The 14,170-nt window shown below is 39.7% G+C and overlaps 1 protein-coding gene across 1 annotated transcript in view; it reads left to right on the top strand.

The window, feature by feature from the left end:
- The first annotated feature begins 1,110 nt into the window (after window positions 1-1,110).
- The window catches only part of LOC149141569 (protein DETOXIFICATION 41-like), a 47,701-nt gene continuing 34,641 nt past the window's right edge, over window positions 1,111-14,170 (top strand). The window contains exon 1 of the mRNA XM_089451265.1: window positions 1,111-1,395. Within this exon, the coding sequence (XP_089307391.1) occupies window positions 1,111-1,395 (285 nt within the window). The remainder of the gene's footprint in view (window positions 1,396-14,170) is intronic.

The following is a 14,170-nucleotide window of genomic DNA, read 5'->3' as shown; positions in this document are numbered from 1 at the left end:
ATAAGAGTGGCGATGTGACGATGATAGAAACCCTAAAAAAGAAATATAAGCTGGAGAAAGGGAAACAAGGGTACGTTATTGATAGTATCTCGGACAAAGCAATCCGCATTGCTACCCAATTACTGGCAGGGAAATTTATGCGGAAATTCTGCGGCACCGAGGTTCTAGTGATCGTCATTACACTAGCTGAGGAATGCGCAGCTGGAGAACAGTTCAATTGGGTGCAGTTCCTTTGTGAAGAATTCCTTACCAACTATAGGGATGTCCAAGAGGAGGGAAAGACCTTCCACTATGCATGGTTGCTATTGTCCATTGAGCTGGTTATCACTTAACTACCTGAAGATAGTCAGTTTCCCTCCTTAGACCAAGATTGGCCAGAAGCCACCAAATTTGCGTCGCTCTAGGTGACCAAGGATGCTGCAAGAATCCAGGGCATCAAGAGTTTTTGGATACTGACGAACACATATGTTCGACACTGGGTCACCCAAAAACCCTAGTTGTTTAATGAAATCTATGACAGTGTGAAGCACATAGCCGAGTTTAAAGCAAACATGCACTTTGTCTACATCTGGGCGCGCAAGTACCCAGACCAGATGTGGAACACACTCCCTGTCCTTGCCATTGATGAAGCTATTGATGCGGTACTTGATACCTAGCCACCAGAATGGCGTTGACCAGATGTGGTGGAGCACAATGAGGAACTATCCAAAAATGGAAGATTGAAGTTAAGCATGCAACATAGAAAAAGTGGAACGAATAGCATGCTCGAAGGTTCGGGCGGCTTGGGAGGCGGTGCAGAATTCGACCGACAAAGCACCAGGTGGAGTGGCTGCAAAGGATGAGAGCCATTAAAAGGTGCCCATAGAGATGGCCACAGAGATGGGGTTGGAAGAAACACCATCGACCACCACGGGTGCACCCTTAAAACGGCCACTTCCAATAGAATGAATGAAGCTGTGAAAGAAGGCCAAGGCATCTAAATGGGACGGAGAGCTGAACACCTTGACCGAGGGCGACCTAGGTGACATAGGGGACATAGTTCGTGAAGTCACCTGGGACGCAATCGACAAGGCCATGTCAGAGCAACAAATTGTGTTGTGAGAGCTCTACATGCAACTACAAGAACTTGGGACATGGGCAGTGCAGACGGGAACCACTGATACTCATGGGGTTACGAGTATGTCATCCACTGAGCAGCTGCTGAAGGCCCAAATGGCTCATACTATCGCGATTCTAGTAGGATCATTGATAACAGAAAATGTAGAGGACAAATCTATGGTAGGAAGGCTTACGAGGCTAGGACTCAATTTGGCTGCCCTCTCGTGTGAAAGCTTGTACCAGCTCCAAGAGAGTGCCACGATGGAGCTCCGTGCCAAGGAAGGGCACGCGGAACAGGTACTCAGTGAATAGAGAATTAATATAGAACAATTGAGCCTCCAATGGGTTGAAGCCATCACATAGAGTCAACAAGTGAATCAACTTGTAGGGGAATCATGTTCGCATGCCCCTGAGCTGGAGATTGTAACCGATTTACCTGTTGGCATACGAATCCACAAGTTGGCTAGTGGGTTATAGGAAGCAAAGGAGGAGGTCGGGAGGATTCAGTTAGATCTTAGTTTGCAGATTGTATAACTGAAACTATAGGTACAGCCTTCGACGCCACCAGAGGTCATTGAGCAGTGCAAAAGCATCATTAACTCCGGCTGGGAAAAGATCATACGTTCCATGAAGGAATGCATTGACTTGTTGGCTCAATTGCTTATTATTCTCACTTCACTCCAGGAAGATCCTACCCTACAGTGACTGGAAATAGAGGCAAGAGAGCTCCAGCAAGCCTATGATAATGTCAGAGGGACCACGCAGACAATTGTTGTTACACAACGCTTGTCCAAGATGAAGGAGACCCAGGCCCTGAAAATACAAGTTGATACTGCTCGACAGAAAGAAGTAGTGACTAAAGAATGTCTCCATCCATGGCTTGATGAGGCATTCACGATTCCCACTACCATCGATCGAAAGGTAGCACACATGCAGGAAGAATATGCACCCGGGGAAGTAGCTATGACAGAGAGATGTGTCAGCGGAACGTGTTGAATGAGTACAGTAGATGGCAGAAGAGTTTGCCACAAGTACCAGCAAAGCACAAAAATTGTTGACCGACCTCCACGCGAAGATTGTCACACCAGCCGAGTGACTCGGGATGATTCACGATGATTGTGTTGGGGGACTATTGGGTAGTAGAGGGCTTGTAATAGTTTTAGGGCTCAAAGCCCACAATTTTGGGAAAGGTATGGTAAGGACTCCGCGAAGTGCATGGAGCGCAAAGTGTAATGAGTCAAGACAAAAGGTTGTCCACCCAGAAATAATGTAAAATAATAGGAAGAGATTCAGCTCACCCATGGTCCGCGAACCATGGAAATGTATAAATAGACCAAGGCTCTAGTGTTAGGAGTCAGTTTTTATGTATGTACTTTTGGATTTGGAATGTAATGGATTTTTGAAGAAAGAGGTCTTGAAGTGTCTATAAGTCTGAGTCAAGGGTGTTGGTAGGTAGATAGAGGCTCTGCAGTTGGGTGCGCAAAGACCTAGTAGAGTCCACAGTCTTGTGCAAAGACCCCTGCAACTGAGTGTGCAGGGTGGATCTGGATGTATTGGCGGAAGAATTGAATAAATATAAGTTGGTTATGAATTACTGTGTTAAATCTGAAATATTGTGGATCTGGTTAATTTATGGTTGATATATCTATTTGATCTGTGTGCTTATGCTTGTGTTATAAGTTTATGAAAATCTGTAACTTTTCTGGGTGCGCGAACTGGTTATCTCTATTAAATGTTTGCTTGAAGACCATAAAAGGTAGATCTGATCTATAACAACTCATTAATAATAAGTAAGGAATTGCCTCGATCTGGATCTAAGCTGAAGCAGAGTAGCACGAGGCCATAGAATGGCGCGCGAACCTTCTAGACCACATCAAGACATCCCAAGGGTGTGGAAACCTGGTTCCAACAATGTCCCCTGCTACCTCGGGTGAGACCTCAGTCCACGCCCCGCGGGCTGTTGCCGAAAGGGCCGGTAGCTGCGAGATTTGTTTGGCTACATAACTCTTCCAAACCTGGGTTAGGCCCCTATAAACCAACACTTAGTCTGGAAAATAGTTAAACGTATACTGAGTACATATTATTTCATTTACTTTAATGAATTTAAAATGACACGTACTTGACAATGTTTTCATTTTTCGAGAGTCAGAAAAGAGCTTAAAGATGACTCTAGGGTCTCTTTTTCGTTTATTTTTTACGAGTCTGAGAAAGTTATAAAATAAAACTCGTTGAATCAGTCAAGATAAATCACCATCACCAAGAACATATAACCTGTCACCGCACAAGGAAACACACTTTACCGATTTTGAGGATTTTTTTTTTCAAATGAGAGAAATGTGCCCTAATTTGGTAAAAATATTATTTAAAAACTATAAATAGGGAAAAAATTAAGTTACTTTTACCATTTTACAACTTTTCAGTTATGAGAACAATTTTTACCTCATTTTACCTCGATATTTAGGTAAGGAGCATGAACAATCCAGGACACCATTTGCTGAGCCGCTTATTATAGGTAAGAGATATGTCCCTTCCCTTCATTTTCGTAGTCATTTTATGAATTTTCATCCATAGGATAGAATGCAAGGAAGAATTGCAAAACAATTATATTGTGGGTGACCAGCACAAGTTTCACACATCGAATTCTCACTTCTCACCCTGCGGTCAGTTAGGCCCTCACGCTGGTAGTGCGAGAAAATTCCTAAACAGACACACTGGAACCGAGGTAAAAAATTTAAAGTGAAATCTTCCATAGAAAATAGTTAATATTGGATTTGCTCTCCATGGATGCTCATGAAATGTTGGTTTTTTGATTTTTTGTAGGATAACCAATCCAAAATGGTGATTGAATGGAAAGAGAGGTGTCATGAAACAGAAGATCATCAGGCTATGCAGGATCAAGACTATATTGATTCCCTACGAGCATGTGGATTTCTCAAGTTCTTCATGATTCCCGGGATTAGATCAAAACCCAAGTTATTGTAGCACTTAATCAGTTGGTGGGATGTAGATCACCAATTGTTAATGTTCAGGGATCAGGAGCTCGAAATAGAGGTCGTCAACATTTATTTCATCACTGGGTTGCCCAAAAGGGGACAATGGGTACAATTGTCAGGATCACACACTAGAGGAGAGAGCAATGAGAGCACACACTCATTGCGAGGCATTGTTCAGGGGTCAAGAAGACTTACAACGAAAAAATTGACATATAGACCATTACTAATTTCCCACTGTGAACAATCCTACACACTATGGCCCAAATCGCTGTGGTGAAATAATTTCATGAGGAAAGAAAGTCTCATTTCCAGTATGCGATCGAGTGCCTAAATCCCACAATTTTCAATTGGTGCGAAGGTTTCTTGGTGTGCATGAAGCACAAAATTACCAAGTGAAATTCAAGGAATCTGAAAGAATTTGGTTTCATATCTATTTTGGTGACGTTCATCTTGGAACATGTGCCATTGTTTCGCTATCAGTGGTTGGAAGTGGATCCACCAGTGCCCAAAGATCCACAATTACTCAGATGGGGAGAGTTGATTCCGCAACATGGGGGTGGTCAACAAATGTAATTCCCTCTAACATCTTTTGGATGGTTGTGTGAGTAGCTAATCATTGTCGATGATTGGGCGTATGTGGGCATGGATTTCTGAGGAGATATAGATCTTCCACTTCCTCTAGGGCCATAGTGGACAGATTCAGGTAAAAAACTGCGTATCTTAAGTTTTTTAAGTTTTAATTATTTTTTATATATGTGTAATGATATTTGACTTATATTGCCATGTAGATGTTGGACCAGAGAGACCTCCATGGGTTTCTCCAATAGCTAGGTGAATGGCACACCAGATTAAGGAGACTCCTCCATATGTGGAGGGAGTTGATCCTATCATCGAGGTATAGCTTAACCTAGAATTTTTAACGAGGGAGATTCCAGAGTATGCCTCAATCAATGAGGTTCCATTGTGCTACTAGAGGCACACTATAGGGGTTTCCGCCAGACTGTGTCGGCTGTTGGGCCAAGTCATTAGGGTTGTCTTGCACTATCATGAGCACCATGTGGGTGAATATGAAACTTCTAGTTTAATTTCTGCATTGTTGTAGGTTTACAAATCCATGTGTCTCATAACACAATTTTTTTTATTTTGATGTAGAAAAATATTTTGAAAACACTCAATATATATATATATATATATATATATATATATATATATATATATATATAGATATATACACACACACACATACATTTTTTCCTATTTACCATATCTAATATGTGATTCTTTACGATTTATAAGTTTCGCAACTGTCTATACAACACATAGTTAACCAATGCATATGGTAATATGTTCATGTGTCTTGGAATGTGATGATAAGTAATAAAATCAAATTCTTATTCCAATAAATGAACTCACAAATACATTCTAAAAATTTGAGGGTTTCTAACTGAATATTGTCCATTAAGTTGTAGCACAATGAGCTGTGAATCAATTTTTATGATTAACTCTCTAATGCCAATAGCAATAACTTCTGACACAAGCTTGATGACCAAACAATATTCAGCAATGTTATTAGTCATCTGACCTAAACATATAGCTTATAAATTTACTAACTCACTATTAGGGTCATAGATTTCCCATGCAACGGAAGAATCCCAAGAACCAAGCCAAGGGGACTTTGAATACATGTCTAGATGCATCCTAAGAGTAGTATGACTTTCATAAGTAGCCGCCGAATCCAAAACAATAGCTTGATAAGCTTGTTTAGCTGGGATAAGCAAAATGACATCACCAAAATAATCAACCTGATCAGGAGAAGGAACGATCCATGGATCATAAGAACTAGATATCATGTTGACAGAAGCAACATGAGGAGGTGGGAGGGAAAAGGTTCCCATAAGGTCAGAGTATTTAAAAAGACCCACCCCAACGCTCTCATAAGGAATGTCGGTATTTCCCACATATGGGACATTGTCATTCGAATAATCAAAAGAGAAAAATGCTAACTGATCAACGGTGACTATTTTCCCTTCATGAGCAAAATGGAGCACGAGGAACAAAGAAGAAACCACACAAAACATAGCATGAGTCCAACTTCATCCAAATAGAAGGTTATAATTCAAATTTGCATCTACAAGTTCTACCTCTAATTCAATAGTTTTCCCTTCCAGCTTGATGGGAAAACTCATAAGAATACCGTAAGGACAAGATCCTCTACCATCAAAGGCTTCTAAGGTGTTCAGAGACTGGTTGAGAGGCGGAGAGCCTATAGCTTTCCAGCATGAAACAAACATCATGCAGGGGGAAGCACCCTCATCAATGATAGTTCGATGAATCATTTTCCCTTTTATAATGACTTGGATTAAAAATTCAAGTTGATGGGGAAGATGAGGTACATGATTTTCCATGTCAAAAGTAATCAAATTTGGATCCGTAGGGTCAATTCCTCCTATAGTTCATAGTAATGGTTTCCACTGCATTGGACAAGTCTGGAGAACTTCCAAGGCGGACATCACCGAAGGTGCTTGAGCTAAATCTTTGGCAATATTGTAATGATGGGAAGTTCATGCATTCAGATTGTAGGATGATTTCTAAAGGACACCATTGGGAGGTGGTCGAATAACAAACTTATTGCTAGGTTTCTCAATATGAAGAGGACCAGAATTGGGTGGAGTAGAAGTAGATGGTGTGTTGGTAACTTATTTCTCCATAGTCTATTTGGGCGGAGTTTTATAGTCTTTTGACCAGGTGGCAACAAAAATAGGTATTGTTCCACTCATGTAAACTTGAGAACCGAAGATGTAGAAGATTGCGGTTGTTCTACCAATTGGGTTTGCTATGATGGGAAATATTATTTCAGTACAATCGAATTCCCTTGAGTGCATTTTAACAAGTGAATAACTTCCACATGATGGGGACAATTCTTGATATAGTGATCTTCCTCAAAAATGAATCAAGGATATTTGGGCTTACATTTAGACCCATCATTAGCAGATGACTTTGGAGGATCCTATTTTGGGGTATCATATTTTTCTTTTCCTTTACCCTTCTTTTTACCTTTAAAGGCTTTGTTTTCCATGGTCGAATAAACGACAATAACCTTAGAGGCTTTACTAGGATTTGGAGAGGGATTTGAAAGAGGATTGGATGCAGAATTTGAAATGGATTTTTGCTTCAATGAAGCTTTACTAGAAGTTTGAGTCACTAATCTAATAATACCATCAACATGTGGTATACCCAGAGGTTTAGAAGATGATGGATCCATAGATGGTCTCATAGCATTAGGCAAGAGATCATATAATGTGCCAGATTGGGAATACACCAAATATAAATATTGGGCATGGGAAATGGCTTGATCTTCGGTTACACAACCTCCCATAGCTATGTCTGTAGTAATATTGTTGATGAATGATTTGGTAAACCATTCAGTTAACAAATCATCAAGTATATCAAACTTGATAAGGCAATGTCGTCTCCATTCATGGATATGATCAGATATTTGGGTAGAGGTATTCTATTTCAAAGATGTAAGAAAATGGGTACCAGTTTCATAGTGAACCAACAACTGGAAGTGAGTAAGGAAGGCCATTTCCAAAGAATTGAAGTCTTGATAAGCACCTCGAGGCAACTCAATGTACCATTTCACAGTATGACCCATAAGGGTGAGCTGAAAATGAAGTAGATGAATAGAGTCATCAACCAAGTAATTAGATGAACACCAAAAATGGTAAGCCATAACGTGGGCCTTAGGGCCTTCTCCAGATTTTCCTTCGAATTTCGGACAATTGCCAAGAATCTTAGTGGGAACCGGAGGCAAATAAGGCAAATGAAGTATTGGATCATTAGTGAACCTTGACAAATCTAGTAGTTCCAATGTTGCTAGAAATGTCCATTGTGGGTTGAAAGGCATGGGAGGCCTTTGATAAGGCCCAACTTATGGATTCCATCCTTGTTGGTATGGTTTCTACCCCCAAAGTGGCAGATTTTGACAGTAAGGAGCTTGTTATTACCCCCACTGAGGGGTATTCTAACCACACAAAGGTGGATTCTTCGCGTACAAGGGTGGGTTTTGACCAGGGTAAGGTTGATACTCACTCACCATGAGCTGTTGAGAACCATAAGGTGGATAAACAGGTTGCAAGACATATGGATTATAAGGTTGTTGTTGCAACTATTGACCCTGGTGGTAAAATTACTAGACCTGCTACTTGTGCTACAAGGGTTGACCTTATTGATAGAAGGGTTGGTTTTGTTGCTTGCAAAGGTTGTTGGTAAATCCCTTGTTGCACATAAGGTCCTTGTTGTAGAAAAGGTTGTTGTTGTACATAAGGCTACTATTGTTGGAAAGTTCCTTGTGGAATTTGTTGAGTTCTCGGTTGGTACTGATAAGTTCCAACTTGTATTTTACTAGATGCCTTGAATGAGGGATTTGGACCAGGCTGCATTTGGTGGCATGCCTGTTAAGTAAAGGATGGATTTTGAGGCTATTGAGAGGCATATGGAGGGTACGGTTGCTGGTAGGGTATCTGAGCCAAAATAGGTTGTTGATACGGGATCTGGCCTGATCTAGATGGAATTGATGATCCACCAGGACAAGGTACACTTCCAACATTTTTACTAGCTCTGATAGCATGAGTTTGAGGTGCACTCACATAAGCTCCACCCAAAATAGGAGGTACTAAAGGTGGAGGTGGATGTTGCCCCACATGCAGTGGGATAGGTGGTGGCACATATTTTCCACTTAATGGAGGTCTTGAGGAACTTATAGGGACATTAATTTCCCCAACCATAACTGTTGGTTGTACAGGAACTGACGAAACTACAGCTGATATAGGAATTTGAGAGGCCCCGACGAAACAAATAAACTAGAAGTAGGCATGGCACCTGATGACCAAATGGGATTGTGATAAAGTGAAGATGCACTTGGAGTACTTGAAACCAATTGAGACAAAGATGTATAACCAGCTGGAAACAAGGGCTCACTACTTTCAGGGGGTGGTGGAGGTGCAACACTTACCACATATGGATAACCTTAAGGTCAAAAGTCATATTCATAATCATTGTCAACACCAGGAGAATTAGTGGTTGAGACTTCTGGAAGACCTTTAGAAGAGGTTAGAAACTCATCTTCTGAAGCCATGGGTGGAAATAATTGGCAAGGAGGAATCCGAGATGGCCGTGGAGCTAAATCCAAAGGCACACTAGGATTATCATATGAATTATAATGATGTTGAGGAGATATAACCACTAGATCAAAAAGCAGATTCAGAGGGAATAAAACAAACCTCTGTGGAATCTCAGAGATTTCTAGATCAGATTCTTGAGATGATGAGTCTTGAGGTGGAGGACGAGAAGAAAGGGGTTGAATACTTGGGATAATTCCAAGTTCAAGACCTTGGGCTTCCACTGACTGTGAAAACTCAGGATGAACTCCTTTTGATGATCGTTCAATGCCTGATGATGAAGGGGAAATGTAAGGTGAACTTGATGGTTTAGCCACGATGACCTTTTCTCAAAAATAAATAAGGGGTGGTTGATTTGAGCCTACAATTAAAATTTAGTATTAATCAGGTAATATGAGGCCAAGGATAACTACATAGGTAAGGCATGTTATCATGGGCAGTTAAATTCTATAACTTAAAAACAATAAATAAATAGAAAAGAGTGTACTAGGCAAGAGGGTTTACCAAGTATCCGTGAATCATTATATACACCTTAGCTGAAACCAAGGACTTAACGCACGATGATTGATTTCCCCGAATGATGTGTTCAATGTATCATGTTTACAAGGAAGATGACTCGGTTACCTATGGCTAAAGGATAGAAACCTTGTGGGGTCTCCCAATATATACTTAACAGTACGGGGAGCACAAGTTTGTGTTAGCATTGTCTAATGCATAACCATTCAATGAGAGCATTACCATATACTTGCCATACTAGAGTGCCTCCGATATACCCAAGAGTATTGGAGAACCTCCAATATAATTCTGTACTGGAACAATATTTCACCTCTGGGATACAATGTAGGTAGTTAATAAAAGTTGCTAGGTTTATAGACAATGAAACACATCTCTAGCCTAGACCTCTAAATTTTTTCGTTAAGTTCCAAATGCTCCTTAGGTTAATTCAGTAAATTTTAATGTTTTTCTTGAATTAAGTTTCAATTTTTGGGTCAAACAATGTCACCTAAATCCTAGAATGCACCTACATGAGAAAAATGGAAACCTTTCATTTCAATGAATTCTATACTAATGAGGGAAGAGAGCTCAAGAAATTAATGCATAAAACAAAAGAATGAATCAAGAAATATGCCTCCACTAATGTTTCCAAATGAAAAATGCAAGAGAAAAACTAAATTTCACTTTCACTAAGGAATATGTGATCTATCGAAAGAAAAAATGGCCTTAAGTTCAATAAGATGCACTTTACCTATATGATGTTCTCTTTGATTTTCAGATGCTCACATGTAACTAAGCTTCAACTACATAAAAAATAATATTTTTTATTTAAAGTAATCCTAATGCAAACAAGGCATCAATCAAAGTAACACCAAATTCAAAAGAACCCAATGAAAATGTCTTTCAGTTTCTCTTTCAAATAGATAGGAAAATATACTCATTTTAGTTTACAAACCAAACACTGTAATCTATGTTTGATAAATGACAAAGATTAATTTAAAATGAAATATTACCTAGTACATGTGAAAATCAACTTGGCAGAAGACAAACTGAAACCAACATAAGTCAATGTTTCAAGTGATTTTAACAGCTGAACAAACCTAATCATTTAACAAACCAGAGACCCAAAGACACTCACATGTGGGAAGTGACAATAAAATGACCTATAAACCTTAAAATCAATCCAATTGCACTAAAACACTTGAAAGTTCAAAGAAGTAGTAATTTTGTAAGAAATGAGGCAATCAATCAAAACATCAATAAAATCTAGTCATGCAGGACAAAAAAAGACCTCAGGGGCTCAAACACACTAGGGTTTGATAGAGAAACCCTAGGTTTTTGCCAATCTCAGGGATCAACGTGACTGTTATGGCAAAAATGCACTTAAGAGGGGATTGTTGCGATTGTTTTAATGAAAAATGTGCTAGCAGCATGACTATCAGATCAAAAAACGTGCAAGGCGAGGAATGAGGCAAAAAATAAAAATAATTTCACAAACACTTCCAGACTGAGCACTCTAAGTTAGCAACCAGTGATTATGAATACCTATACAAACCCAAACTAATTGAGAACATTATGGTTGGTCAAACTGATCAAGACATCAATTTAGAAAGGAATATGAAAAGGATATAGCTTCCCTAGCAGAGTTGCCATTTTGTTGTGAAGGCAAATCCCCTCTGCGGATAAAGGTGATCCATCTAGCCCAATGAGTGGGTCTAACAACAAAATAAACCTACCTTACTCTGATGCTAATCACTCGATCCTTGGCTTTGAATCTTTCACTCTAGGCCTCGCCCCTTAATTGTTCTTCATGTCTGGGTAACTGCAAGGAAGATCAAATTACTATGCAAGATACAAGAGCATATATATCATACATCAAACATAAACTAATTAATAGATCAAGAAACATTAAGCTAATTGTTACACTAAAAAATGTCACCATGACTATTTACAGTTAGTATGGCTCAATCAACAGTCATGCTATCCTCTTAGGCAAGTCTTATGCCTCTGCTCTCCATGTCAAACTCCAAAAGAGAGAAAGTCTTTTATAAATGTATTTATCTCTGGGGACGCAGGTTCTCTCAACCTTACCTGCGGGGACGCACCCAATGTTCACAAAAGCTGCGTCTTTGGACGCTCTGTATGTAAAGGGGCAGGTGCGTCCCCCTGTAAAGGTTAAAATGCGCAAGTTTCATCTTTAAAAAGTCACTTGTGGTCATTTCTAGAGCATTCTAGAAGGTTGTTCGACGTGTATTGAGCGCCTCCAGATGGTTCATGCACTCCTACCAAAGAGGAACTTATCCCATCAATAAGGGAGCTATCCCATCCAAAGAGGGGATTATCCCATTGATGGTGGACCTGATTAACTTCCTCTTGAGCACTATAAATACAGGCATTGGGCTAGAAGGAGAGGAGGTTAAAAGCTATACATTTCTAAGGGTAAATGCTGCAGGAATTAGGACTCCCATTTAGAAGCTTGTGAGGAGAGATTGCCATCTTTGCTTGTTCTATTTGGAAGTGGGTGAGCTTTGTCAAAGTAAAGGAGAACTCTTGATGGACCCTGGGAGGGACTTGCACAACACCAAGGCTCAGGTTGTATTTGTTCCTTTTGTTACCTATTAATGCAAATGAGTCCATTCTTCTCAATAACTTGTTATTTATGAGTTGTTTCATGTACTCCTTGGTCTATGTGTTAAATGTGTTTTATTCTATGAGATTATCAAGTGCTATTTAATCGTTTGATTGTTAGTGTATGCAGGTTTCAAAGTGAAGGAGGAGCTCATCCGGATCAGAGGAGCTGGACTGCTACAACAGCGTTGGATTACAGGTAGGATCTAAACACTTGATTTCTTATATAGTAAATGCATATTTAGAGAAGGATTGCTCTTGTTTGTCTTGTTTGTCACTAGAGAGTCTTAGGCTCCTAGGGAGGTTGGTTGTGTCCGTACAATCGACTCTTTCCGCCTGACAAATTGGCGACTCCGCTGGGGACTCCATTGATGTGAAAGTCTTTTCCCTCGTATGAACTTTGCTCTGAGAAAATTGGTTTATTTTTCTGGTTTTTGGCTCTGTGACTTTGTCTTTGGGTGGGTTAGCTTAGGGTTAGATTCATTTTGGTTTTTCTTGAATTTTCCAGTAGGACGCACCCTCTAAGTATTGCACAGTGCGTCCCTGGACGCACTGTCGCTGTGTGCACAGAGTAGGCCCGCACCTGTCTTAACGGGTCGCCTGCGTCCCCTGCTAAAATTTAAGAAAATTCCATTTTTTACATTTTTCCTCTTAGATTTTGCTTTTTCTTAGTTTTTACTGCCCAGATCCATTAGTCTCTTGTCAAAGATCTTCACCTAAGCTTGTTTCATTGGCATTCCTGCTTTAAGCTTTCATCAATTGGGTGTTTTGAGTCTCTTTTTTGAGAAATTCTTGATTTGATTTCCTTTGGTCATTACTTGGAGGTTTGTCTCAGTCTTTTCACAATTTTGCATCTTTTTGCTTTTGTTTTTGCAAAAAAATTTCCCCCTCATTCGCCGGGGGGGGGGCTAAATTGTGTATGAGTGTTAATCGCCTTTGAGTGTTTTTATGTTTTGATCTTTGGAACTCTCACCCAATTTTCTCGACTTGCACTTGATTGGTTCTTAGATTACATTAGAATCATCTTGTGTTTGAGAATTCTCTTGCATAGATCACATTTGCATAATTAGAATTCTCATTTTTAGAATATGAATGAAAAATGTGCATAGATTACATCTGCATACTTTTCAAATGAATTGTGCATAGATTACAATTGCATAGTTTACATTCTGAAAAATCAATCGTAGATTTAGGTCAGTTTTCTTTGATTTGAATTTACACAAAAAATAAAAATAAAAAATGGTTTGGGATTGATTTGCATTAGTTTTTCTTGATAAAATTAGTGCATTAGAGAATTTGTTATATTTTCTCTTAGTGATCAATTTTTGCATTGTCGGAAGTGAATGGAAACTCTCTCCTTACTCTAATTAGGATTCATCGAATTGAAAGGATTGCAGTATCATATTCGATTGCATTCAGTTGAGTTGGGTCATAACACCATTGTTTCATATCCATTTACCCATTTGAGTAATAACAGCCTTAATAACACAGCGCTTAATTAAAATTCATCTAGTAATTTTTACATTTCTAGGGCTCTGATACACCAACATAGCTTAGGCTAGTGTCTTGGAGTAGGAGAGTAATTAACTCTCCAAGACAGCAAAACCAAACAAGTAGCTCATCTTGTGGTAGGATAAATCCAATTGTTTCATTTGTACTCTGGGAAAGCTCCTCTTAAAGGAGTAGCACGAGCTCGTGTCCGAACCAGTGAGGGGATCAATCCTCCCTCGTTGGGAATGACGCGAGACACGCACGTATTACAAACGGTAAACCTCG

This window comes from Pinus tabuliformis, chromosome X (assembly GCF_031772625.1).
Source record: "Pinus tabuliformis cultivar Carrire ecotype Pingquan chromosome X, CPIR1, whole genome shotgun sequence".
Classification (NCBI taxonomy): domain Eukaryota; kingdom Viridiplantae; phylum Streptophyta; class Pinopsida; order Pinales; family Pinaceae; genus Pinus; species Pinus tabuliformis.
The sequence above is the reverse complement of the archived record's forward strand: the minus strand, read 5'-3'. Positions and strand labels throughout refer to the sequence as shown.